The 27,119-nt window shown below is 31.9% G+C and overlaps 4 protein-coding genes across 6 annotated transcripts; 3 read left to right on the top strand and 1 right to left on the bottom strand.

Moving 5' to 3' along the window:
• Window positions 1-15,695: 15,695 nt before the first annotated feature.
• Window positions 15,696-17,001, top strand: LOC126266261 (NKAP family protein-like). Its single transcript, XM_049969897.1, has 3 exons — window positions 15,696-15,828; window positions 15,884-16,204; window positions 16,451-17,001. The coding sequence occupies exons 1-3, from the start codon at window positions 15,696-15,698 to the stop codon at window positions 16,930-16,932; spliced, it is 936 nt and encodes a 311-aa protein (XP_049825854.1). The 3' UTR covers window positions 16,933-17,001.
• A 2,392-nt stretch (window positions 17,002-19,393) lies between these two features.
• LOC109603565 (ankyrin repeat and LEM domain-containing protein 2) lies at window positions 19,394-23,057 on the top strand. Its single transcript, XM_049969484.1, has 7 exons — window positions 19,394-20,070; window positions 20,267-20,578; window positions 20,637-20,789; window positions 20,842-21,997; window positions 22,060-22,243; window positions 22,301-22,438; window positions 22,496-23,057. The coding sequence occupies exons 1-7, from the start codon at window positions 19,603-19,605 to the stop codon at window positions 22,674-22,676; spliced, it is 2,592 nt and encodes an 863-aa protein (XP_049825441.1). The 5' UTR covers window positions 19,394-19,602; the 3' UTR covers window positions 22,677-23,057.
• An 80-nt stretch (window positions 23,058-23,137) lies between these two features.
• Window positions 23,138-24,744, bottom strand: LOC109603564 (uncharacterized). 2 transcript variants are annotated; one of them, XM_020020050.2, is made up of 3 exons: window positions 24,584-24,688; window positions 24,073-24,501; window positions 23,138-24,008 (listed from the first exon to the last, which is right to left on the bottom strand). In XM_020020050.2, the coding sequence occupies exons 2-3, from the start codon at window positions 24,473-24,475 to the stop codon at window positions 23,179-23,181; spliced, it is 1,233 nt and encodes a 410-aa protein (XP_019875609.1). In that variant the 5' UTR covers window positions 24,476-24,501; window positions 24,584-24,688; the 3' UTR covers window positions 23,138-23,178. The 2 variants fall into 2 exon arrangements, with proteins under 2 accessions (XP_019875609.1, XP_019875608.2); XM_020020049.2 differs by having other exon boundaries at window positions 24,073-24,744.
• Window positions 24,483-26,963, top strand: LOC109603563 (general transcription factor IIH subunit 1). Of its 2 annotated transcripts, XM_020020047.2 has the most exons (8): window positions 24,483-24,600; window positions 24,814-25,051; window positions 25,106-25,444; window positions 25,501-25,702; window positions 25,760-26,016; window positions 26,092-26,478; window positions 26,537-26,712; window positions 26,767-26,963. In XM_020020047.2, exons 2-8 carry the CDS (start codon window positions 24,898-24,900, stop codon window positions 26,881-26,883), a joined length of 1,632 nt encoding a protein of 543 aa, XP_019875606.2. In that variant the 5' UTR covers window positions 24,483-24,600; window positions 24,814-24,897; the 3' UTR covers window positions 26,884-26,963. The 2 variants fall into 2 exon arrangements, with proteins under 2 accessions (XP_019875606.2, XP_049825442.1); XM_049969485.1 differs by lacking the exon at window positions 24,483-24,600 and having other exon boundaries at window positions 24,799-25,051.
• Window positions 26,964-27,119: the final 156 nt, after the last annotated feature.

Here is a 27,119-nt window from a genome sequence, read left to right as displayed (position 1 = left end):
ATACCGATGTATATTTTCCCGCAAGAGCTTGATGGTCTCTCTGTGTTGAATCTTCCTTATTAGTATACAAATAGTATGGATGTGATCTATACATATAAATAAAATTGGAGTGTCTGTTTGTAATATTGAAATAACCGTTTTTTACATCATGCATATGAATATAAATACGGCACATACACCAAAATAATATTTTTTACAATTTTTGTCTCTCTGTCTGTCTGTCTGTCTGTTTGTTCCGGCTAATCTCTGAAGTGGCTGTACCGATTTTGACGGGACTTCTATTGGCAGGTAGTTGATGTAATAAGGAGTAACTTAGGCTACTTTTATTTTAGAAAAATTCTTTTACTTTAGAAAAATAAAGTAATGTTGCAATGTCCAAGTAATTATAAATTAAGTACATTTGTGTTCAATATTCAGATTTACATTGAAATTGATAAATTATTTATAGGTTATTTTATTTAGTTAGTAACGTAGATAGTTGTTTTTGTCTAATATTTAGTTATGCCTAAAAGAAAGTCAAATCTCTCTAAAAACATGAGAAATGCCAAAACCCAAAGATTATGACGTTAAAACGAATCTGAACAAAATAGGGAAAGTCGTCTTATAAATTGTAGATTACGGATGTCCATGTCTAGGTCGAATGAGAGTAGTTCTAAGAGGAATGAACGATTACAATTAGATAGAACGCGTCATTCATTGTTAAGGGCTCAAGAATCTTTGGAATCTCGAGATCACCGTCTAGAAAACGATCGTATTCAACACGCTATCGGACGAAGTCGCGAGTACAGCTAGTGTTTTAAGATTTGTCCAATTCTATCTGTAACATTACATATGTATGGCAGAAAAACTTTACCAATCGTGGACGGACTAGGTGGATCTTTATTATTAGTATAAGGTCTCATTGTAAGCCAGATTTCTGGGCATTTCTATCCGTTTACCTGTAGTGTTTTCTCCAAGTGTTCTTGTTCTTCAGCGACCTGGTATGTCCCACACACGACCTGGTATGTCCCTTTTGGCTCATTCGTCTACTGTTTTGATGACCCCTTGTTTTAAACTAGGATGATGGTTAGATAGTTTATGTAGATACCGATCGGTGTGTACAGGTTTTTGGTATACTGTATGGTCTAAATGTTCACCCACTCTTTTTACTAGGACATCCAAAAAATATATTTGGTTCTTTTTCTCATTTCATTTCATTGTGAATTTGACATTGTTATATTGAAAGTTTAGATGTTTTAGAAACACGATCTAGTTTTTCTTGTCCATGTTTCCATATCACGAAAGTATCATCCACGTAACAATACCAAACAGAAGGTTTGTGTTTGGTAGTCGCAATCGCTTTTTGTTCAAACTTTTCCATAAAGAAATTGGTGATCACTAGATTAAGAAGACTGCCCATTAATAATCCTTCAATCTATTCATAGAATTTGTTGTTTCAAACGAAATAGGTTTCAGTAAGGCATGTACGGAAAAGATCCACTATATCTGGAAGGAATATTTCTGATATCATATTTAAGGAATCATTAACAGGAACTTTAGTGAAGTTCCTTTCAATATCTCAACAAAATGAGTGGAATATTTGATAAAGGTTGGGTTGAGGTATTAGCAATCTGGTAAGATACTTAGTTAAGTTATATGTCGGTGACTCAGAAGTACCAACGATGGATCGGAGTGGTATATTATCTTTATGTATTTTGGGCAGAAAACAAGCGCAATTTCTCGTTTAATTTGTTTTACTGATAGGTGCTTTTTTTCTATCTACTTAAAGAGTCGTTTGACAGTTAATTTATAACCACAAAAAACCTAAACCTAAAGTAATGATCTTAACAACAAGATCTAAATGTCGACATACATTAATTTAACCCAAAAATTTAACCAAACAAAAAATAATGATCGAGAAAACCTAAATTCTTTATTTATCTCTGATGTTTGATGTTAAATCCAATAAGCAAGCACCCAACCCTCAACCCCAAAAACCGCATAGACTTGTTCAATATATCACAAGTGGATCAGATTCGGATCCAGTTTGGGCAAATATCCCGGGTCTACGAGACCGCGCCTAGATTTACTTTGACTTCCGCCCATAACCGTAACCGCGCGTCTTGTTTTAAACCGAAATCAATTTTCGGCCCGTTCTCCCTACCGTCATATGTGCGATCTTGCGATTTTATGATTCCACACATGCATTTATGTATGGACTTTTATCTCACCTTCCCGCTATTATTTTATACAGTTTCGCAGCTTTTTATCGGCATTTTCACCTTCCCGGGAAAAAGTTTTACGGTGTCCGATAAGTTGACAAAAGGGATTTAATTTATCGGTGAGTTTATTGCCGAATACTAATTCGCATTTTTGCACTTTTTCCAAGGCTTTAGAATCGTGCGGCACGAATACGAATTGGAAATTGATCCGAAATCGTTCGATTAGGGATTTACCTCTCACTAAAGGGGCTGTTGTTTCAACTGATTTATGTGGACTAGTTATTTAAATACGATTTTAACAGAAAAAGGTGGTGTGTAGATTTTTGTGATTCGCGTGTCCATTACAGTGAAACAAAAGGTTTTGTCGTCCGCATATTGATTGATATTTAACGACACTTGTAACACAAGGGAGCCGTACCCTCCCTCCACATCCCTCCACATCCATCCTCAATCCGAAACATATCAAATAGTTCTGTTGTTCGACTGTTTGTATGTTTGGTAGTGTATGACAATTAGTGAGTAAATTGTAAATTGTCAATGGGAAACGTAAGGGTATCACGTATCAAAGGCAGGCAACATAATCCCATTTTCGATAACGGGTCTAACCCACCCTCCCATAGGTGGTTGGGGATGTGGGGACGTGGGACTAACACGCTGATTCGCGGCACCTCAACTTCCATTAAATTAATGGGGAATTTGGGGACACATCGCGGTGTCACTCTCCATTATTGTTCTGTCGTCGTCTTGTCTTGTCGTTCGGTCGCTACTTCTTAATCCCCCGAGACAACAAATTCATTTTTCTCTTAACCGTATACACCTACCCCTATAATTTATATGGGAGTTAAATTGTTTGGGTAAAGTTAAGGTTGTCGCGGTGTATTTATCGGCAATTAGTCCGCATCCGCATCCGCACATCTGTACATCCGCACAAGTGCACATCTGTATCTGAGACTTTCGGGGGCCGAAACCAAACGGGGGCGCAAACAAACTAAAACAGTCCGACCGAAGTCGCTGGACACATCCGACGCAGATGTCGCACATAACAAACGTTTTATACAATTTGTCACCTCACTTTTCTCCCCTCCTCCCCCTTCGCCACTTCTCTTCGCTCGGATTGATTAATTGAAGCCGATTGTCGCGATTCTAACGTGGCCCGCTCATTAATTCGCCGTTTGTTTCGGATCCGAAAACCTTCGCAACACTAATTTACGACCAGACCCGTAAACTTTCTTTTTCGCTGCTCTTGCTGCGAACTGTTGGTTAAACAAACAGATATTAGTTTATAGAAACGATACACTTTGATGTTGTATGTTGGTCCATCGTTAATTTTCATCTGAAAACAAAAGCGTGGAACATACAAAAGACCAAATTTATTGGTTGCGTGTGGTAATCTGAATGTTGTACATCATAAATAAAATATATGGCAATACTCTCAATATGGGCCATGTCGTATTACCAAATTAAATATTTATTATTCACCAACATCATTTACTACTACGTTTAACAATTATTTTTTTTTCCAATAATCAAAAAGTTTTCATATTGTTCATTATTTTATTAACCTTATTAAAAAATTATAAAATGTATTTTTATTTAAGAATTAAATTAATTTATTATTATTTATTAACTAATTAAAAAAATTTATATGAACGCTTCAAATATTTTTGATTTATCATAAATTAAACTTTCTTTCATTGACTGATTCAATTGACCAAGTAATTAATCGACGCTTGTTTACATTTTATTTGTGGTAATTAGAAGAAATTATTATTATTGTTTTTGTAACAATTGTTTAAAGCCTAAATATAACAAATAACTTTATACATTTTAGGATAATTTGCAATAAATAAATATGTTAAACAACAACAATATATATTTTTCTAATTTGAATTATTCATGTACTTAAATATAATTATATTTTAAAATCCTGTTAATTTTTAAACTATCGTACAAAGTGAAGTGAATTACAGCTAATCATATTTAACGTTTCAACGATTTTAATTAATAAATAAGAAAAAACAATCTTCCAAATTAGTGTGTCTAAATTATAAGCATTAAATTTCTGATATGAGAAAACAGTCAATAAGTTTATAAATTGTCAAATTATAATTTTTTGACAATTTAGTAATATGGTAAAAATAGGTATGACACAGAAAGGTTTGTAATCAAATTTTATAACAATGTATAACGCGATTTCAAATATATTTCGTAATATATGATCCGATTGAGAAGAAGGACCTTTTGTAAATATCTGTCAATGTGCCAATTAATAAATAGCAACTGTTATGAGTAAAATGGTTTTTTAAAGTAAGCGATAAAATCTTCGAGTTCATCACATACACAGTACGATTTAAAATTTAATAATAATATAAATAAATTTACATTTTAAAAATTATAATTTCAAAATTTAAAATTTAATAAATATAAATTTTAAAATTTAAAATTTAATAAATTTAAATTTAAAATTTCAAAATTCAACATTTAATAATCTCATTATATTAAAATTTAATATTTAGTAAATATAAAATTTCAATATTTAAAATATAATAGATTTAAATTTTATAATTTAAAATTAATAAATTTAAATTTTAAATCCAAAATTTAAAATTTCAAAATTTAAAATTTAATAAATATATATTTTAAAATTTAATAAATGTAAATATAAAATTTAAAAATTTAAAATCTAATAAATTTAAATTTGAAAATTTAAAATTTCCAAATTTAAAATTAATAAACTTAAATTTTAAAATTTAAAATTTCTTCAAATTCATAATTTAATAAAATTAAATTTTAAAATTGAAAAATTTAAAATTTAATAATTATAAATTTTAAAAATTCAAAATTTAATAATTATTAATTTTAAAATTTCAAATTTAAAATTATAAAATCTAAAATATCAAAATTTAACAAATTTAAATTTTAAAATTTAAGATTTCATCAAATTCATAATTTATTAAATTTAAATTTTAAAATTTAAAATTGCAAAATTTAAAATTTAATAATTATAAATTTTAAAATTTCAAAATTTAAAATTTAATAAATGTAAATATAAAATATAAAATTTCAAAATTTAAAAAAATTTAAAATTTCAAAATTCAGAATTTAATAAACTTAAATTTTAAAATTAAAAAATTCAATATTTAATATTTAAAAATTTAAATGTTAAAATTTAAAATTTTAAAATTTAAAATCTAATAAATTTAAGTTTTTAAATTTCAAAATTAACTTAAAAAATCTAAAACTTAAAAAAAAATAAAATTTAAAACTTAAAAATTTCAAAATTTAAAATTAATAAATTTAAATTTTAAAATTTAAAATTTTGCAATTTAAAATTTAATTAATATAAATTTATTAAGACAAATATTGAACTCATATAAAAAATTTGCACGAATTATTATTGTTATAAAAATATTGATTGACTCCATTTTGAATTTAAATTTTATCAAATAATATACACGAAAATGTTACAATTTAATTTGAAAATGTATTCAAATAAATCATAAAACAATATTTAATCTTTAATTATTATTCATAAGACAACATGCGTTATCAATTCGTAAAATTTATAAATAAAACTTGATGTAATACTAAAATAGTGAATCATTTGATTGATAATGAAATTCAAACAAGCCTGTGTTTGGTTAGGCCCACGTACTTATGTTAAGATTAGATATTTGAATTAATCTTAGGTCCCAACGTCTTATCAAATATTAAGTTCATTGTAATAACTTAGTTAGAATTCAATTAAATCATATTGTTATATAGTTATTATTATTATTTAGAAAAATAGAATAGAGAAAGTTGTTCTCGGAACATTTCAAAAGAAATTGAGCATGTCAATTGGGGATGATTAAATAACCTTTCAGTTTATCGGCCTTATAATTTAATCAGAAACTTTACTGGCAAGATTGACCTTTTCAATTCAATTTCATTATAATATCACGATGACATTATTATAGACAGACACAACAGCAACACGCCAAATTGTATGTTATCCCTTTTTCGAAATTAAATTATTACACGCAAAATCATACTTAAATTACATTGTTTATCCATTCACATAAATGGATTATACATATTTTGAACTGTATTTATAGTATTATCATTTTATAATATTATAAATTCGTTCGACTAGGATTGAAAATAGAAAAACAAAAAGGGACATCCGTCACCTTATCCTTATCCGGGACACGTCTCCCGGATTACTCAAACTTCCATCCGAATGGACAAACTGAATTGTGATGGAGAGGAGTATTTGGTTGCGGAACGACGTGACACGCATTTTTCATGCGTTCCTGAAGAACAATTTATTAGATCGTGCGCGGTCCAAAAACGATAAAGTTCCTTCGAAAATCGCGGACGCGTCCGACGTAATGTCCGGACATCGCAATAAAATATGTCGGATGTCCGTTATCTGAATAATTCAGCGTCACGTCCGCGGATTTTGACGAGCGATATTTTAATGTGGGCGGCGAACGTGTGCCCATGCATATTTTACACGTGTCACTACCTTGTTTAAACGGCCATGATTCTCTGCACTTGACAAATGACACACAACTCCAGTTATTTATTCACCTTTAACCACTTTCCATACAATTTAAACGAAATACGAAGCTTCCATAAAATTCGAGAGAGTTTAATCCCCGCCAACTTTTATGTATGCAAATTCTGAAAAGGAGAAGAAATAAAAAGAAAAAGTGAAGGGGGCAAATGCAGTTGGACCCTCTCCGATCATTAAAGTATTCTCAACAAATTAAAACTAATTTAGAAACACGATAAAGTATGTTTATTAACATTTCCGACGAAAGTTTTATTGTGTTTAGCCTGGCGCGAATAAAAGTCTTAATCTTTTAAGTTTCCTCAAGTTTCAAGGGGATTTCGCAACACAACGGCGGCGAATTTCTTCTTCGATTCATAAATCTAAAGACTAAACGAAACATTTATAATTAATCAATTCTTTACTTTTATTCCATGAATATTTATTATTCATTAAATAGAAAATACCAAATAATATCATTGAGGTTCTTTGCCGATTTTAGAAAAATAGTTCTTAATATTTATCTGGATTAATTTTTACCTTCTATAGTTCTACAGCGTTTGACCCGTCTAAATTTAGAGAGAAACATCATACATGACAGAGACAGTAGAAGTCTCCCCCATAGTGGGAGACTTACTGTCTCTATTGTACATGATGTCTCTTTCAGGATTCAGATGGATCAAACTCTTTTCGTACTGCATACAAATTGCCTAAAAGTATTTTAATGTTGTGCCAAAGTTATAGAGTTTAATTTAATCATTATCAAATAATAAACATTATACTGATTATTTTTATCGTCGCTAATTTGTCATTGTTGTTCGTTTGAATGATATCGTAATCGATGCAGTAAAACAACAATGAATTCTTGAAGTATATTTAAGATGAAGGTGGAATATGCCCGGTTTAGAATTGGAGGCATGTTCGGCCAACAGGGGATTTGGTGGATTCCGTCCCGAGCTCGGGAGGTGTAAGCGTAATTATCGTAAGGAAGTTTGCGTTGTATCCTGTTAAAACAACGCGAGGATCTTATCGTTTTGCCGCATCTTCCTCCAAGGATAATACGAGTGATCCTATTAAAACACCTTTGCACCACCTCTATTTATCTCTGATTATGCGCATCGAAACTTCCCCAAACGATAATAAACATGGAACACTTGGAACTTGTCTTTTGTTCTCAATACATACCAGCCATAATAGAACAAAAACACGACCATCGACTCGTTTATCATCGACGATAAATCATCAGTATGTAGAAACGAGTTTCTTTAACATTAATCTCAATTTGGGGGACATGGAATCGGAATCGCATACCATGCAATATTCAAAACATCTCGCACATTGAATATTTCATGGTTCACATCAATATTCCGTTCAGGGAAACGAACAATATTGGGTAGACTGTCCTGATGGAACGGACAAATTTCACTCTTTTTCTTCCATTTTTCACAAGTAATGAATTAAATTATAAATTATTATAAAATATATAAATAAATTAGCAATAAATCATTTATCTTAAAACAGATGTAATGTGTGATAAGATTACAGTTATACCACATATAAAAGTCAATTCTCATTTTTCTACTATAGTTGTAGAACATACTGCCAACATGTAAGTAACAAAGTATATATATATATATATATATATATATATATATATATATATATATATATATATATATATATATATATATATATATATATATATATATATATATATATATATATATATATATATATATATATATATATATATATATATATATATACATTACGGTGGTCTAAAAGTATCGACTATTTTTTAAACTCCCTCTCTTCAAAAATGAGCTCTTAATTTTAATAGAAAAGTCCTCCTCATCTCAATTTTCCATATGGCAAAATCCATATCTCGTCATTACTTGATCGTACAGAAAATTTCTATTTATACCTTTCTTGTAGGAAATTGAACGTTCTACAAAAAAGATACCTTACAATTTTTTATAACAATTTATCGTTTTGCATATACTTTTTATTTTTTAAAAAAGATTGCTACTTAATATTGTGATAGAAGGATAATATGTTTAAAAACCGATAATTAAACAAGCATTAAATTTCAACGTGTACGCACAAAACAATTTTATAAGTATACCATAAACATTTCTATTTGGTTCTGAATTTGGTTTTTGTTTTGTGTTGTGAAATAGCTCCAATTACCAACACAAACCCATGCAAGCAGATTAGAAAAATTCAAGGTACACTTACATCAAAAAGTGTCTCTTGGTACGTAGTAGTCATGTAACAAATTACATTAAAATATCTAAAATTTCACAGATATTATAAAAAGATAATTCTTTACTGCTCTGTAAAAATTAAGTTTAAGACGTAAATGGACCTCATCTGATGACCTGATCTGATGATTTAATAGTAACGTTTTTTATAACTAAAACTATAACTACATTTAAATTAATTATATTTTAGGACAGTACCTTCTGGGTAAACATTCATAAATTAGTTTATATCTCAGTATAACTAAATATAATTTTTCATTAAGAATATCCGATGATATCGGTAAGTATTTATGTTTTTTTATCTAAACTGATCTAAAAATAAAATATTAATAATTATGTTTAATTAAATTTTCATTAAAACTCATTGTAATGTTATTTTATAACTAATACATTTAAATTATCTATATTTTAGAAATGCAACAACTCACAAATCAGGGTAAGTATTTATGATTTTGTTTTATATAAACTTAGCTAAAAATAAACAGTTTTAAATGTGTTTATTACACAGAGTGTCCCACGAAAAACTGTCAATAGCCTTTATCTCTAAAAAGATAATCGATCAATAAAATTTGAAAAACTCGTTTCGGTGGAAGTAAACATACTTAATTAGAAAAAAAAATCAAAGATCAGAGAGATAGAAATAGAAACCTGATACTTAGTGAGGAGTACCTTCATTTCCAACAAGGCGTGGCACCATTGTATTTTGCACTGCCACTCAGATTGGTTTAACTAGTGTTTCCTTGGCTAATGAGTTGAAAAAATAGAGAATATATTGAATATTTAATTAGTTAATAACATATTTTTCGTCACTATATCTAACCATTAATTATTGCATCCGTTGAAATGTGTATTTTATGAAAATAAGAGATACTTTACAGAATCCTTAAGGGAATTAAAAGAAACTCGAAACTGCTTCATCCAGTTTTATTTATCGATCATTTTCTCATTTTTAAAATATAGGACATTGACAGTTTTCAATGGGACACATGATATAGAATCGCTAAAATTTAATTATATGTTTATCTTTCTAATAATTTCAAATTTTTATATTTTAGAAATTGAAGATTCACCATCTGGGTAAATATTTAGTTTAACTATAAATACAAAGTAAATTGAAAATCATATTCTATTTAAACTGTTATGTTTAAATTAATTAAAAATTAAAATGAAGTTAGATGATCTGAGTAAGTTTTTGTATATTATATTAATATTACATTTATATTTTAGAAACAAAGTAACTCGTTTAATTTGTATTACTTTGTTTAAAATTTCAATCAGTAAAATTTTTTTAAGGGTATATTAAAAACAAATATTCTATAAATTAACTTCTATTGTTAAAATAAAAATGTATCTCAATAATAAAATAAAATAATTAAAAATAATCTAATGTGTTTGTTATGTTATTTATAAAATTTAATTGTATTTATTTTAATACTTATAATAATTGTATAAATTTATTTTATTTATATTTTAGGAATGGAACACAGTCAACATCGGCGTAAGTATCTATGAACTCTAAATATTTATAATTTATCTAAAAATAAAAATTATTAAATATGTTTGTAATATTTTATCGATAAGATTTAATTATAATAATATTATATATTTATTTTATTTATATTTTAGGAATACACAGTCAAATCAAAATCTGAACATCGGTACAATATCCTTTGTAAACGCACCGTCAAATGGACTAATAGAAAAGTAAAATTGACCTCATTATAACTATGTCAAAAATATGTTTTTAAATAATATCGGCCCTTGACATAAGCCGCCTTTGCCGAGTTCGGTTGTTTATGCGAATTCAAACAAACAGTTCCATCCTTTGGTAAGAGCCGTATTAAATATGCATTTATAGTTTCATCTTTCCATTCGTTACAATAACTGTGATCGAGTAATTGATCAATAAAAAAATCCGAAGATAAAATAAGGTCGTGTATATATTTATTTTATACATAAATTATAGAAATATGGGTTTATAATAATCTTGTTGTGTTATATATAATATTTATTTCATTTATAATATATATTACAAAATTATTAACATTTCTTTTTACATATGAATTATTTATATTACAGAAGCAAGGTCAATGACTATTATTAGTAAGTAATTTAAAATGCTTAGAATTAAATTTACGCAATTTTTACTTAATATACACATATGTAGTGATCTCATATTGATTCGGTTAATATTTCATACATAAACTATAATTAAATTAAAAATTCTAATCGAATTTTAGTTATATCGTCTTAAAAAATCCAGAAGACAAAGACATTAAAATCAAATTTGAATCAGCAAATAAACAAAATGTTAATTAAAGTTAAAAGTATTTACTACGAAAATGGAATATGTATAGTAACTATCGATGCTAAGAATAGAAAAGCCTTCACAAGTTGGTTAGATAATTCCGAATTTAAAACAATTAACCCAAAAAAGAATCCAGAGGACCAGCATGAGCAGTGAGTATATGCATATTTTTATATTTTAATAACATTATTTTTTATTGTAATCTGTTAAAATATACTTATATATACATTGTAATTGTCAATCGTCAACTTTATTATCAACTAAATATTACATTTATTTATTTTAGTTATGCCTATTTTAAATAGTGTACACCATTAGAGTTGTCTTTTAAATTATTTTGATATGTTCAATGATAATCTTTTCTTTTATATAATAATAATTAGAAATACCTGAAAACATTGTTTAAATATTATTTTTTTACCGATATTTTTGTATTGGCTCTAACAGAAAAATAAAAAGAACGCACAGACAGAATTTTTTCTTATTTTTAACTTTCCACAAGATTCTCAAAAAAATTTGTGAAATTTTTGATAATACTCTTTACATTCATTGATAAATTTAACAGTTTACATGAAAAAAAATGAAAAATTAATATTCAGTTTCGCTATTTAATTAGTAATATATTGACATTTTAGTTATATTGTCTCAGAAAACTATCCTAATGATATGGATATTGAAAGTAAATTAAAGTCTGCTATGAAGGATTCAACGAAAAATAATAAATTTCAAGTTTCTTCTTGCAAATATAAAGAGGGTATTTGCACTGTAACAGTTTATAATGACAAAGGACAACAATGGAATAAGTGGTTTAATGAATATAGCAAAAAATACAAGTTTAGAAAAATTAAATACACACAATTGTATACATATGAATTAGATATGACAGAGTTTAAAATGCGGAGGAACATATGGAAAAAAATTGAAAAACAAAATGATCTACAGCTTTGCCGATGGAAGAAGGAGAAGAAGAAGAAGGAGAAGAAAAATGAAAATAAATTTTTCTTACTACCTCGGTCGAAAGTACGTATTTTGCTCCCCGGTTCCACGACAGAAAATAGTATTTTTCTGTCGTGGAACCGGGGAGCAAAATACGTACTTTCGACCGAGGTAGTAAGAAAAATAGTATACACTACACGGGAAAAAAGTTTGAGATTCCTGCCCTGCGCGCCATATTGCCCGAGGCGTAGCCGAGGTAGTAAGAAAAATAGTATACACTACACGGGAAGAAAGTTTGAGAGCCCTGCCCTGCGCGCCATATTGCCCGAGGCGGCGGCAGGAATCTCAAACTTTCTTCCCTTGTAGTGTAAAATACTATATAATAACTGTGGACTATGAAGAATGGGTTAGAATTCATAAACAAGGTGATAAAATCTATTACGGTGAGAGTTATATTAAGGCAGAGTTATTGGAACCAAAAAATGGTTTAGATTCATAAATATGATAGATATTATTATATAGATTATATTGACCAATACTTAATTTAAAGGTATTTTAAGGATATTATAAGGGTAGAGTTCCTCTGATTCTTTGTGAATTCCTGAGAATCCACAATAATATGTGTCTAATCAAATCATTTATAAATATATGTTAAAAAACATACGTACTCTAGCTGCTTAAAAATGTATAAGGATTGTATAAAATGAAGCTTTGTTCCGTATGTCATAAACTTTGAAAATTTATATGTAAATACTTATATAGAATATTTGGTTAGTAATAAGAGTTATATTAGTAATAGGCATTATGTTAATGATAAGAGTTAATTAAATTAGGTTGAACTAATTAATAGTTATTTATTGGGATTGTTTAGGAATTGGTTATTATTAAATGTTGGCAAACAATATAATGCGTAATTAGAACCTTATGACTAGAACTGTATGTTATGATATGGTGGGAAGCAACAAAATATAAATAAACAGGCTACGCGAAAATCGTGTTTTACTTATACGTATCCTAAAATCGTAATACTTTCTTCTTAATTATTTTGATTTTTTTGAAAAATTATTTATGTTATAGATGACATTTAATATTAGATGATTAAAGATTAGTTGAAAATTTTCAAAAACAGGAAAAGGATAAAATTGCATACACCATCCTTGAGACAACACTATTTTTATTGTTCATAATTACGTTCATGAAACGGTTAATGGTAAAACCGTAAATAATTTGACAATGTCTTAAATTTTACTGTTAACAAAGAGTTCTTTGAGAACACGTTTCTTCTAGTTTTATTTATATTTTATAATTTACACAATTGTGTAAAAATAATAGATAATAACTGTATGTAGTTTGTCAGGTAAATGAGACAAGAACGCCGGACAAATGGTCCGTACAGTAACCGGCAGGAATACGCAGGAATAGGTCGGACAGTGAGAAATGATGTCGGTCAGCTGGTTCTAAGTGGACGTGTTTATCACTCGGCCCTCGACTGATTTGTTATGGAATTACAAACACTAATTCCCATATCGATTTTGACCGTTCTTTTTATTTAGTCTGTACTGCTGACAATATTTTGAGACGAACTAGTAAAAGAACATGAAAATGATATCCTAAAATTAGCATCTTGGCTCACGTGAAAGTGTGTGTAAATGTGTATGCCAGTCCGGAGTCGGAAGTTCCGGTGTCCCTGTAGCGACGTTCCACCATTTTTAATGTCGCGTCCGGTCGCCGGATCACCAGATCGCCGGATTCTCTTAACAGCTACCCGTCACGTAAAGTGAACGACAATTAATATTTGTAAATCCCTTTAAGAAATAGTTTGTCGAAAATTTTCATCATTATGAGAGTCGAGATGAATAAAAATGAGTGTAATTAATCTAATTAAAAAGGCGATCTAAAGAAATATGATCCTGCGGCAAAAGAAAAAGCGAACAATGAAATTTACTTAGCCAAATGGGCCCGTGAAAAAAGACGATCCGTTATCGAGGGGCCCGACTCCCGCACCGACATAATGAAGAGATCGAATTAAGACGATTAGTTACTCCGACGGTGCTGCGGCCTTCTTTTCTCAAGCGGTAAATCCTGCCCAAATTACCCGAAGCACCTGCCATTTTCGCACCGTTTTCCCACACTTTTCCCGCGTTTAACAGTGCGAATGACACGCGATTCCTCCTTCTGCCCTTAATCGCCTCTCTCCACGAACGTCGAAATTTTAAATGTGATCGAGTATTTTCGAACATAACGTAACGTGGAAGGTATTAAAAATAAAACGCGTTACCCCGTCGAGGGTGGAGCGATAAGGAAAAGAAGCGCGGGATCATGTCGAAAGTTTGTCGCATTAAAACGGGCTCGAAAGGATATTTCCCCGCTACGTAAAATAAGCCCACGAACATTTTCGTCATCCGCCAAATTACCATCCTCTTTATCCCGACGCCACGTCATTAATCTTCTTTATGGTCTTAAAGGCATTATGCACCGCGAACACTCATTTATTCGTCAATTAATTTTTCCACCACGAATAATTACCCATTCTTTCATGGGTAAAATGATTTTATTGAAAGATTCGAATGATCATTAGAGCCAAGAACCGATGGAGAAGTGTCGGAAAAAAATTGCTGATGGTGGTATGTGCCAGCAACACATTTATTAACACACACTCGCACTAAAATTCCAAGATTAATGTGTTTTCTCTCGGGACTCGAGATTTAAGTGGTGCAATTCTTTTCCGGTCGCTCCCGGTCTTATCTTAATTAGGCGAATGGCCATTTTCGAGCACCGATCGTAAATAACCAAAGCAAATAATCGAACCAATCACGTGAACGAGTCCCGTCTTGACAAAATTGCGATATCAACTTAAAGTTCGTCGTCGTAAATCATCCTTTCATGTCCGGTTTCTGATGTCGACGAGAATTTAATAAAAAGTGCCGCCGGGGAAATTATGTCCGGGAAATGTCCGACTTAAATTCTACAAAGAGACATACACATGTATATTTCCATGTTTTCCAATATGAAAATACTTTTTCGCCTCGATGATTTCCACTCTTCCTTTGACCGTGCACACGACTCCACTTTCAAACTCAATTTAAATTTTCCTTTGTCGTGCACTCTTACTACTATTTCAAGCCATCGATACCAGTTAATCGTCGTACAGTTAGCCGAATTGGAATGATCGCAACAATGATCTTCCTTTCCGTTGAATTGTTCGAAAAGGAACCACTTACAAATCAAGTGTTCATGGACGGTCGATCGATCCAATGAAACATCTTCGAATCGCCAAAACAAACCGTATAATTGCCAAAATTCCTCGACTCACATTATTCACGCAGAAATCGGCAGAACTCCGGTGTTTCGACCGTGAAATCCGCATCCGTATGTTGGGAAGGTCGCCGGCGATATAAAAGTCAAGACGACCAAGAAACGAGGACATTTTGTGAGTGCACGTAGGTGAAATGAGAATTTTTGCGGTTCTTGTGTCAGCTGTGGCGGTTGTTCATTGCGGACCCGTCAGCATCATCAGCAGTTACAGGTCAAACGCAAAGGCGGATAAAGATGGGAACTTATTCAATTCGCAACATCGCAAAGGTACGACAGAGAAAACGGGCCATGTCTTTATAAACGTGACAAATATTTCATTTAGGTTACAGCGAATTCGGAGACAAGAACCACGAGCAGGGTGAGCACGCGGGCAGTTTCCTGAACGGACACCTGGAAGACGCATTCAAAGAAGACTCTGCCGCGCACAAGAATCACCTCGACGAGGGTCGGTACAACGAAGACCAGTTTGCTAAGAAGGCGAGCGTCGGAAGCAGAGAACACGGCAACAGCGTCGGCCACAGCAGGGGCTTTCACAAGAGCGGCTTCCACAACACCTACCACAAAGACGAGAGCGGCAGCAATTCCAGCTACTACGACGACAGCGACGACAACGGAGAAGAAGCGGTCTACGAGAACCAGAAGGGTAATTTGATTTTTTTCCTGCTGATTGGAATATCGATTGTGGTGGAGGGACGAAAGCCGCACACGAAGCGTAATGTTACATTATTCACCCCCCGCGTGTTATTCGTGTGTTTGGGGACCCGTCCACGTTTCCGATGATAAATCGCGCAACTTTGTTCCACCGTTTAATAAATGACATTCAAACGGATAAGGAATTCCATTCGCAAATGTGACCAATAGGTTGGAAGACTTTTTTTAATTGTTTTAGGGGCATACGGTGATTTTCGAGATTCACACAGAAACGGAGGCGGCTTAGATAGTGCACGTTACGATTTGAACAAAGGGACTCACAAAGTTTACAATAGGGGTGATAAACGAGGATTCAACGATGTCAATGAAAGGAGAAATAATTTAAGGCATTATGCAGACCAAAGAGTTGAAGGAGTCAGAGGAAACTTTAGAAATCGTGACGGTCACGAAGGTAGTTACCAAGAGTACAACCGACCGGCATACTACGAAGACGACGAATACTACGACGCACCTGTGAGTCATGGGGGCAACACGGAATATAAAACTATAACTGTTTTCGAAGATCCGCGCTACGTTCACCCGAGATGGAAGCCCAGTCATTCGGACAGATGGGAAGATGAAACCTGGGATCAACGCGATGAATACGATCATCCGAGACATATCATCAGGGCATATAATGACTATGATTATGATTCACCTTATCGGCGACAATATTATTGATTCATTCAAATTTAATATATAATGTACGTATTTATTGATGGAGAAATAAAAAAAATATTTATGTGTCAAGTTTTAAAATATAAATTAGTACTAACTATAAAAAAGAAAACCTAGAAATAACACATTTATTAACTTACTTTGCCTGGCCAGTTTCCAGTTAAACAAGTCTAATTCTTAACCTACCTAAAAACATTCAAATTCATTTAATTAATATAATTATTATCAAGTAGGTGAGTAAAAATATTTATTACCGTTCATGTCATTTGACATGTCTAGTGAATTTAATTATATCCTGTGGTTGATTATTGTCTGACTGTGCATTAAATCTGTAATCTGAATCTGAATTAAAATAAATATTTTTCGATAATTTACCAAAATATTAGTATTAGTAATATTTTGGTGCACATCGATGAACTTGGTTCCCTCTACCACATTATTCTATTGACAACTAAACTTTTATACTGATTTAAAAACTGACTCAAATTTATCAAACTTAAAACTATTAATATATTTTTTCATTTTAAGGCAACATTATTTATCAACATTTAATGTGCAATGCAAAAAAATGTTACAATATTTAAAAAACATATAGAAAAAAAAACTAAGTCTCACCCAAATTTCTCATTTAAAATCCACACATCAATCAAACAAAACACAAAACACGACTCCTTTAAACAGCTCAAAAAAAAGAGTTTAAAATTATGGAAATGAAATGAAATCACATAAATCAGTCCAAGTGAATTTAAAATCATCAAATTTATCAAAAACCAAAACTACGTCTGTTCTCATTAAAATCCGTTAAAAATGCACTTGGTAACTGATGAGACGACGAACCAAAATGCAGAATATTAAATATTTTATTCTCGGAAATGAAACACACTTCATCTATTTTATTTACACATGAAAAATATATTTTCATTATAATTTACATTTATGTTAATTAGTTTAAATTATATATTAGTTATATTAAGATTACCAATTTAAAATGTCCTGATAGAACATATAATTTCACATGTGAGTCAGTGAAAGAATAATAATAATAATAATACTTGTAATGTAATGTAATCCAAAGATGGAAAAATAAAAATTCTCATTAGAGTCATTTTAATTAATTTCTATTTAAGAAATTTTACAATAAGATTTCGTATAAAACTCACAAAAGTAAATATAAACACTTGATCAGCAACATTAATTTTTATTTTATTTAACATTGATATTTAATTAGTTTTAATCTACTAATAAAAGCAATTTAAAAAACATAAAGCATAATGAAGTTTTCTCAAACATCATCATCAATTTATTATAAAAAAATCAAATATTTTACACACACATGAAGTGGTGTCTTACCCTCATATAATCGATCACTTAGTTTAGTTTAGTGCACTATTAATAATCTATTCTTTTACAAGATTGATATCTTTTATTATAGTTTTCTATAATATACATTATGAAGCTCAGATCTAACTAAATGCTAATTAAAAATAATTTGAATATATAAATATAATTCATTCATTGTTTTAAATATAATATAAGAAACACTGATGTAGTTAATTCTATGGAAACGAGATAAAAAATAATTCAATCCATCTATAAAAGCTGCATAAAATCTTATACAGGGTGCTTCGCAAATTATCCAACATATTTTAATCATATACTCACTGTTGCATAAGTAGTCGATTTATCATATATATTTTTTTTAAATTGAACTTCTTATGTAACAGTCAATATGTGATAATAAATTTTCTTTTACACAAGTATTATAATTATTTTTTAAAATAATGTATAACGTAATGTATATCATACATCATTATATTACAGTTTATTTATTGATTTGTCTAATACCAATAAGTAAATATATAAATAGTATATGTAAAAAATAAAACAATAAATTCTCCAATTTTTGTATTATTAAATCTAGCCTTGAACAATATTAACGAAATAAATTATTGTCATAAAAATCTCATTTCAATTTACAATTTCTTGGGTCTGGGTAAAAAATTAATAAATTTGAAATCATCATAGTTGATTAACCGAATAAATATATTTTTCAGACGCCATCTAGAACAAAAGCGCTAAACTATTATATGTAGTTTACAAATTACGGGATTCTGTACTCTAGTTTGAACATGTATATTAACGATTAAACACACAATAAATAAGCTAATGTAAAGTACAATTCAGTTGTAAAACACTTACTGTCGATTATAGAAAATCTTCCCTACTTTCACTGTCAATTTTAAATAAATTCTTAAATTTTACTAATATTTCGATACTTCGATGATGTATTTCTCACAAATTGTAAACAAGTATAATATAGCGATAAACTAATGAAGAGAATATACGTACATAAAAATTTATTTGTTTAAAATTATGTTATTGAAGATTCCTGTAAATGAATACGAATTTTAGAAGTTGGTAATTGCCAACGTGACAAAAGCAAAATACCCAGATTGAGTGATGTCATTTCGTACGGGCTGTCAAACACAACAACAAAACAAGAATTTCAGTTAGAAAATCTAGAATTTTTCACACAACTATTCTTCGTTGGCGTTCCGGATCTTCTAGGGTTTATCCCAATAAATCGTTGCGAATTTGAACACGAATTGGGTGATTTTCTCTGTCAGGATTTTAAAACTGATGTTCTGATTAGGTTCGTGTGTGTTACTGTAAATGGAAACCACGAAAGAAAACTCCGAGTTTATCAGTAATTTGGACAAGAACGACAAAAATGGCAACAATACGACCTATTATGGTGTTTACACGCCGAATGACCATTACGATCCTGCAATCAACGTTTTCCAAGACAAAATTGAAGCATTGAAGCTCGCAAAAAAAAACAAAAAGTCCCGCTTCAAACCCTTCCAGTTTTATCACGAGGCTTTGGAATTTGCACGCAACGGGTCTGAATATCCCAACAATAATGTTAATATTGATGGACTCTTTTATGTACAAACAAACCATGAACAAACTCAACAATCAGTTGGTGAAAAAGCCAGTCCCTTTAAGGGACCAAAACCGCAGGAACTGGTTGAACTGAGGAAAGCTATTGAAAATGGAAATGAGGATTTTGTTAAGGAAACCATCTGGCAAAATCCCAGATATTTAGTCAGTAGTGGGGACACTCCGAGTATTTTACAAGTGAGTTTTTGCATTTCATTTACTTATATTGCAAAATTATTTTTATATAAAATTAAGATATTAATTTTACTTAATACCTGATTTCAAAATAAATAAATTATTAGTAGTAGTTTACTTTTGGTACTTACATGGAAAAAAATTATTTTATTTAAAATCAAATAAAAAGTTTTGTAAATAAATATGAAATATTTTTTAGGAGGGTCCAAGATACAATGCTTTACATGTATGCGCCAAAGCCAATAATGCTAGACTGACCGAATTAATTTTGAACACTGTGTCAGATGTGGAATTTGTAAAATTACTTTATGGCGACGATAATGAGGAGAACGCGCTACGTCGTACCAAAATCCTTTTAGATCTGTACCTGAACACTCCCAACAAAGGACTTAACGAGACCCCATTGCATTTTGCTTCGAAATATGGGGCATATGAGGTGGTTGAAGTGCTTGTGTCCTTTCCGGAATGCGATCGGACTTTGAAGAACAAGTATCAAAAGACAGCAGAAGAAGTAATTATGTGTGTTTAAATCGATTTTTTCTAATTATCTATCTATTATTTGTTTCTAGGTAATATGTGAAAGAGCCGAGACAAATTCGTCTCCAATAAAAAAGAAAATCCAGGTGTTACTGCAGCAGAATTACTATGTTCCTGTTTTACGTTCTGAGGGTAATAGTCTACCTCCAATTATTGGAGAACCATTTTCGCCCACTCAACCTTTGGTAATCTTTCTAATAATTAGATTAACTTCAAACTTTCTTTATTCTGTTAAAGGTTTTACCCTCAAATCCTCTGAGTCCTAGATTGGAAATTCACGCTTACGCAGGACCAATGGACAAATCAGAGGCTCAGAGGTTTAGGCGGGTGTGGAAAACACCACCACGTTCAGCCGGTTTCGGTTCGCCGAACGTCCGCCGCTTCATCAGAGATGAGGACTCGCCGCCCTCTGATGTGAGTAGCGCACTCCGCTTCAGGGATCCCGACAAAGGTTTGGAACGAATTGGTAGCAACTTAGCCGGAAAGTACGAGGTCGGTTGGAAGGAGTATTGGCCCTTCTTGAACGGATTTGTGGATATTGTTTCGGAGGAAGGATTGAATTTATTGGAGAAGCATTTAATTGCGGCGACTAAACTTTACGATAAGCAATCCGTTGTTAATTCTCCGGTGTCGGTTCTATCGCAAAGTCGGTCGGAAATTATAAGTCCCATGTCTAGTTTATGTGCGGCGTTCCAAAACTGTCATTTGAATGATTCGAATAAAACCAGTACCCCCGTCCAAACGACAGATAAAAAAGAGCTGAAGCCAGTGTCATACATCGACAAGGCGTGCCAAGTTTTCTCGAATAGAATTAGTAACGACGTGCTTCACATTTTGTGCAAGGAATACAATAATATAGCCCCAGTTTTGGAAATTGAAATGAAACAATTAGAACTATTAGTCGCCAGTTATATGGAGGACGCTCGATTTGCTGGCATCAATTTTCAAAAGGTCCATTCTAGACTGGGTGCGTTAGTAGGTAACAAATTGTGCCACAATATAAAGGACGATTCTCGTCAATTCTTATGTTCGAAACTCGAGTACCTCCTCGAATGCGTCACTAAAAGTCTAGATTGTTTTTCTTCTGACGACGAGGCGATCCATTTTCGCGACCAGAACGAGATGAAAAAGCCCACTTCACACAAACGTCAGTTGATTTGTTTGGTGGAATTTATTTTGGACTCGATGCGAAGCAAGTTCGTTTCAGTTCTCAATTTGGATAACGAGGAAGAATGCGTGGCAGATTGGTGCAAGGCGGAGGAGTGTCATTGCGTTTACCGGGTTCGGAAATGGAAGAAGAACAGTCTCTCCAGAAGTGGAAGTGCCAAAAATAAAAGCCATTTCAAAAGTGAGGTGCTGCCCATCAAGTTGTGTTTTGACGATGACGAAAAAGGTTTGTGCAATAAACATGAACCAAAACATTTTATTACTGTTGTTTTGTTTTTATTGTTTTAGTTATTCATCGGAATAATATTAACAACAGTCTGAACGGCTTGACGCCACACGAGGACGAGAGTTCATCATCGGATGACGAACATTTTTACACGCCCCCTTCCAGTCCCACATTTCAATCGGAATCCGAGTCGGACAACGAGTTTAACGACACACAGTTGCCCGAACTCGAAATTTTCATCTACGGGTAAAATAAAAACAGCGTATCATTGAACTGCTAATTGTTTCTTCTATTTATGTTTAGAACTCGGCCGACGAAAACCGATTATGATGTGTTCAATGCACTGCGCTACTCCAATTGTGTTCTGAGCGAGACAACACACCCGTACGTCTACAGATGGAGGCATAACGTGGGACTCTACTCAGAGACTGAAAGAGAACGGTACCACGCAGTTAATACCTAACGCATTGTTTCTGTTTGTAACGAGTTGCTTTTTAGGTGGCCCAGTCCGCATCATCTGAAAGTGAAGCAGAGAGAGCCGAACACACCGGACCCTTCTATGAATGGATCAATTAATAGTGAACCATTGCAATGCAGCACTCCTTCCAAATCCTGGATAAGGATAACGGGTGCGAATTCACCGCGAGCTGCTTTCAAAAATCTTAAACTCAATTTTTAAGCTTTCTTTAATGTACGTACTGTTTAGATTTATTTTGTTAAGTTGTAAAGTGACAGAAGATCAGGAATTTTTTGTTTCAATTTTATTTACTAATGTACTATTTTAAGTGTTTAGTTGTTTCTGTAACTGTATATAGTTTTTAAGTTTTTCTTCAGATTTTTCTATTTTTTGACCAGGTCCTCTCGTCCCTGATTCACGTTTGTTACATTTTTAATATTTGAGATTCATACTAATTTAAATTGTCCCATGTAAATGAACTGTTAAAAGGTTGTGCCTAGATATATTTCCTTTACTATGCTATACTGTGACTGTAGATAAAAGATATGAAAGTGATAATTATATTTTCTTATTCATAATAAAAACAGAAATCTACACTTCCTCCTTTAGCTTGTTTCATTTTTTTAAACCTGTATTGTTTGTTGTTTTAATAAATATTGTTAAGAATAAAATGAAACAGGAACTGGTGTGTGGTAAAAAATTTATTAATGAAACCTAGAATCAATCATAAATTAGCCAAGTTGATGTACTTGCTGAACCTAGAAGTCATTTCCTCACTCTCCTTTTCCAACTCTTTCAGTTTGAGTTTGGCTTGCAATATGACATCGTCGGTTATCGACTCGACACTGGTATTAACGTCTCTATCCTGTCTGCACATTAAATCCACCCGTTTTCTGAGTGGTTCCATAAACGAATCCGTGGTCCTTGGTTCGCTACTTGAGGGGGAACTTTCACCACTATGATTTGCCTCTTCTCCGTCGATTTTATTGCACAACAAATTCATTTTACTGCCCGTCATTTGAAACTCCCGCATTAATTGTTGGAATCGCTGCTGTAAATCGTGGATCTTATACCTTTGTTTGGATGTTTCTTTCAATAGTCGATCGTTTTCTTGCTTCAAACCTTCAACAATGCCTATCGTATTCAGACAACCGTCGCCGCAATGACTTAATCTACAAGGCTCTTCTGAAAAACAACATTGAACTGACCTATCATATTTATCTCTTGTCCTTTTCTTCAACTCTTTCCTTATTTCTTTTTCTCTTGATATGATACTATTAATTTTGATTTTCAAATCTTTGTTCTCCTGCACTTTTTTCACCAATTTACTTCGTATACACTCATTGATTTTAGTCATTTCAAGTAATTTATTTTCTTTAAAATTTAGTTTCTCTGTCATATTCTGCATGGCAGTTTTCAACTCTTCATCTTTTTGTTTCACCACATGACCAAAATGATTATGTACAACCTTTACTATTTGTGTTGTAATATAAGGGGGTAGATTTATTGAATTGAGCATATTCTTAAATAACTGTAGAAACGTTGCATCTTGTCCTATACATAAAAGATTAAATTAGAAAACTTTGTTATAAACTACATACAACAAAAAAAAATATACCATTTAGTGGAGGTGCAGGTGGAGTTTCAGGTAATTTATGAAGTTGTGTCTTAAGTACTTCACTTAAGACTCTAATTAGAGTGGTCAAAAGTGAAAGGTTTCCATTGCATCCATAATAAAGTTGCAAAATCTGTTCACATTGGACACTGTATTTTGGAATGCCATTCAATTCTAGGATGCTGAGTAAATTTTCTTTTGTGAACTGCCAATTTTGATGCATAGTTGAAGTGTCAAATTGTTTTGTTAGCGACACTTCAGTCGTGAACATTGAGAGGGAATAGTGACAGTTGTTGCGGACGAGATATTCGGCCACGATTAAATTTACAGCTTGCTCAGTCAAATTTGCCGGTTTGGACGTTTGTACCGTATTGCCCATGGTAGTATCTTTCAATATTTCCACCATTTTCGACCGCAAGTGACACCGCAAATCTGTTAAAAGTCCTTTATTTTCAAACCAAACGTGGAGCATTTTTTGTAATTCTTCAGATGAAATAGGAGGTTGTTCTCTTACCGCTTCTGGAATCGCAGGTATTATTTTATCCATGATTCTTGTGGTAAGTATATCTACAAAGATTTATACGAATCTTGTTTATGTTTATATTTGAGACAGTTCAAATGTAAACAAATCGTGTTTTGATATGTCAAAACTACAGTTTTTCGTTTGTAAGTTGGCTATGATTGTTAGGTTAGGTTTTCTGTTGCGCGTAGGGTTGTTAAGTTTTTTATTATTTCGGACTGTAGGTTGCCAAGCATAGAAAGCCTAGTTGCCAAGTTACTGACGATCTTGAATAGTTTGAAAACAGTCGATAATCTGAAAGAGAAAAAATGTCAAGATCAAGCGAAGATGTGCTACTGCAAATCCCGCAGGTTCGATTTAAAAAAGGAGACGGTACATTATTTTTGATGGACACCAGGTTGATTTGGATGGTGGAGAATCGCGATACTGTTGCGGTTTCCCATCCCTATGCTGATATCAAATGTAATTGAAAATATTTAGATGTTGCAACAGGATAATGCTCTAATTCGGTTTCAGCTCAAAAAATTTCACCAGAAGGCAAAGCCAAAGTTCAATTGCAAGTTGTTTTGCATAGTGGTGTTTCATCCACATTTCACTTCATTAACAAAAATGGACAACAAGCACAAGTACAAGACCGCGATAATGTTAAAGAAATGCTTCAGTCCTTGCTACCAAAATTTAAAAGAAAGATTGATAAAGAACTTGAAGAGAAAAATAAAGTGTTGTCCAGCAATCCTGCATTGTTACAGCTGTACAAAGATTTGGTTATGACTGACATTGTCTCTTCTGAGGAATTTTGGGCCCAACATGCCCCACAGTACACCCAAAAACAAAAACAACCAACACAAGACATTGGTAAGGCTAAATTATTCTTTACTGATTCCTACGTGGTCACAATTGCTTTTTTAAAGGTGTTTCTGGTGCGTTTCTGGCTGACATCAAGCCACAAACTGATGGCTGCAATGGACTGAAGTACAACATAACACCAGATATTATTGAGTGCATATTTAAAACATATCCAGCAGTTAAGAAGAAGTTTGCTGAAAATGTCCCAACCAAACTTACTGAACCACAATTTTGGACTAAATTCTTCCAATCACATTATTTTCACAGGTATCAACTGTTTTTAGTTGATTTGTTAATTTATATTGTTAATATCATTTGAAACAGGGATAGAAAATATGCAGAGAGTAAAGACTTGTTCACAGAATGTGGCAAAATTGATGATCAGGAGATGAAAAAAGACATTCAAAGTGGAGTTGATGATCCCTTGGTAAATATCAGTGGATTTGAAGATAAGACATATGATGCTGCTTATGGTGTACCAAATGATAAACCAAACAGTTTGGGCACTGTTAGCCAGGCTATGATCAAAAGATTCAATCAACATTCTATAATGGTCCTCAAGGCTACTGGAGCAAAAACAGGTATATAATTATTAGATTATTTGTAAGTATTTTTTTATTTTTTTTTTTTTTTTTAATAATTATTATTGCAATTAGCTGAGAAGACAGAAACTGCAACTACAAGCACTAGTGAAAGCACAGAAGTAAAATCCACTGAACCTCCAAAGAAAAAGCAAAGAATTTTGGAAAAAATTACATATGAAGATCTTGATAGTGAGCCTAAGAATGCAAATAAGGAACCAAAATTGACTCTGTCAAAGGTAGAAAGATATTTACATGGTCCCATGCCAGACACTGCAGTAGAGAATATTAACCCAAACGAAGCTTTGAATGTTTTGCGCGGCGTGGTTCAGGAAACTCGTCAGTGGAACAGCAGACATAATACAAGTAATTTAGTTAGTCCTGCTGCTGCGGTTAGCGCTTTAGGGGAGTTATCGCCGGGCGGCGCCCTCATGAGAGGCTTTCAAGAACATTCTTTAGCACGTAAGAATTTTTATTCAACTTGTGAAATAAACTCAGACTATTGATTTGAATATTTTAGAGCTTGTACCTGCAGATGTTGAAAAAGAAGTTAGAAATCTGTATTTGGCACTTTGTGAATTGTTAAATCACTTTTGGAAATGTTTTCCCCCAACTAGTACAAGTATGGAACAAAAATGTATAAAAATGCATGAAGCACTTCAGAGATATCAGTTAGCAAAGTTGAAGCCTTTTGAAGTTTGTTGCCCAAAATCATTTCTATTGTTTAACATCTAAAAGATTTTGTTTTAGGATAAATTGATTAGAGATTTATCGCCGTTGTCGCATCATCTGACTCTGCACCTCAATCAGTTGCTTAATATGGCTTACCAAAAGTTTACTAATTGGCAGAAAATTAAGAGTCGTTGATCTGTAATAATCACTTTGTCAAAATTCTTGTTTAAATATTTATTTATATTAATTTTTATAATAAATATTTTCTTATTTCAGTGTTATTTATTTTTGAATTATTTTCAAACCATGTGATATCATGGTTGCCTATAACAATTTGAAATTTTAAAATTCTTGTCTTTCGTATATACGTTAGTTTACAAATACAATATGAAAGTTATGAATCAAAATCATTTTTTTGTTTATGTGAATTA

This window comes from Aethina tumida, chromosome 7, assembly GCF_024364675.1.
Source record: "Aethina tumida isolate Nest 87 chromosome 7, icAetTumi1.1, whole genome shotgun sequence".
NCBI lineage: Eukaryota > Metazoa > Arthropoda > Insecta > Coleoptera > Nitidulidae > Aethina > Aethina tumida.
This window is presented reverse-complemented; position numbering and strand designations above follow the sequence as displayed.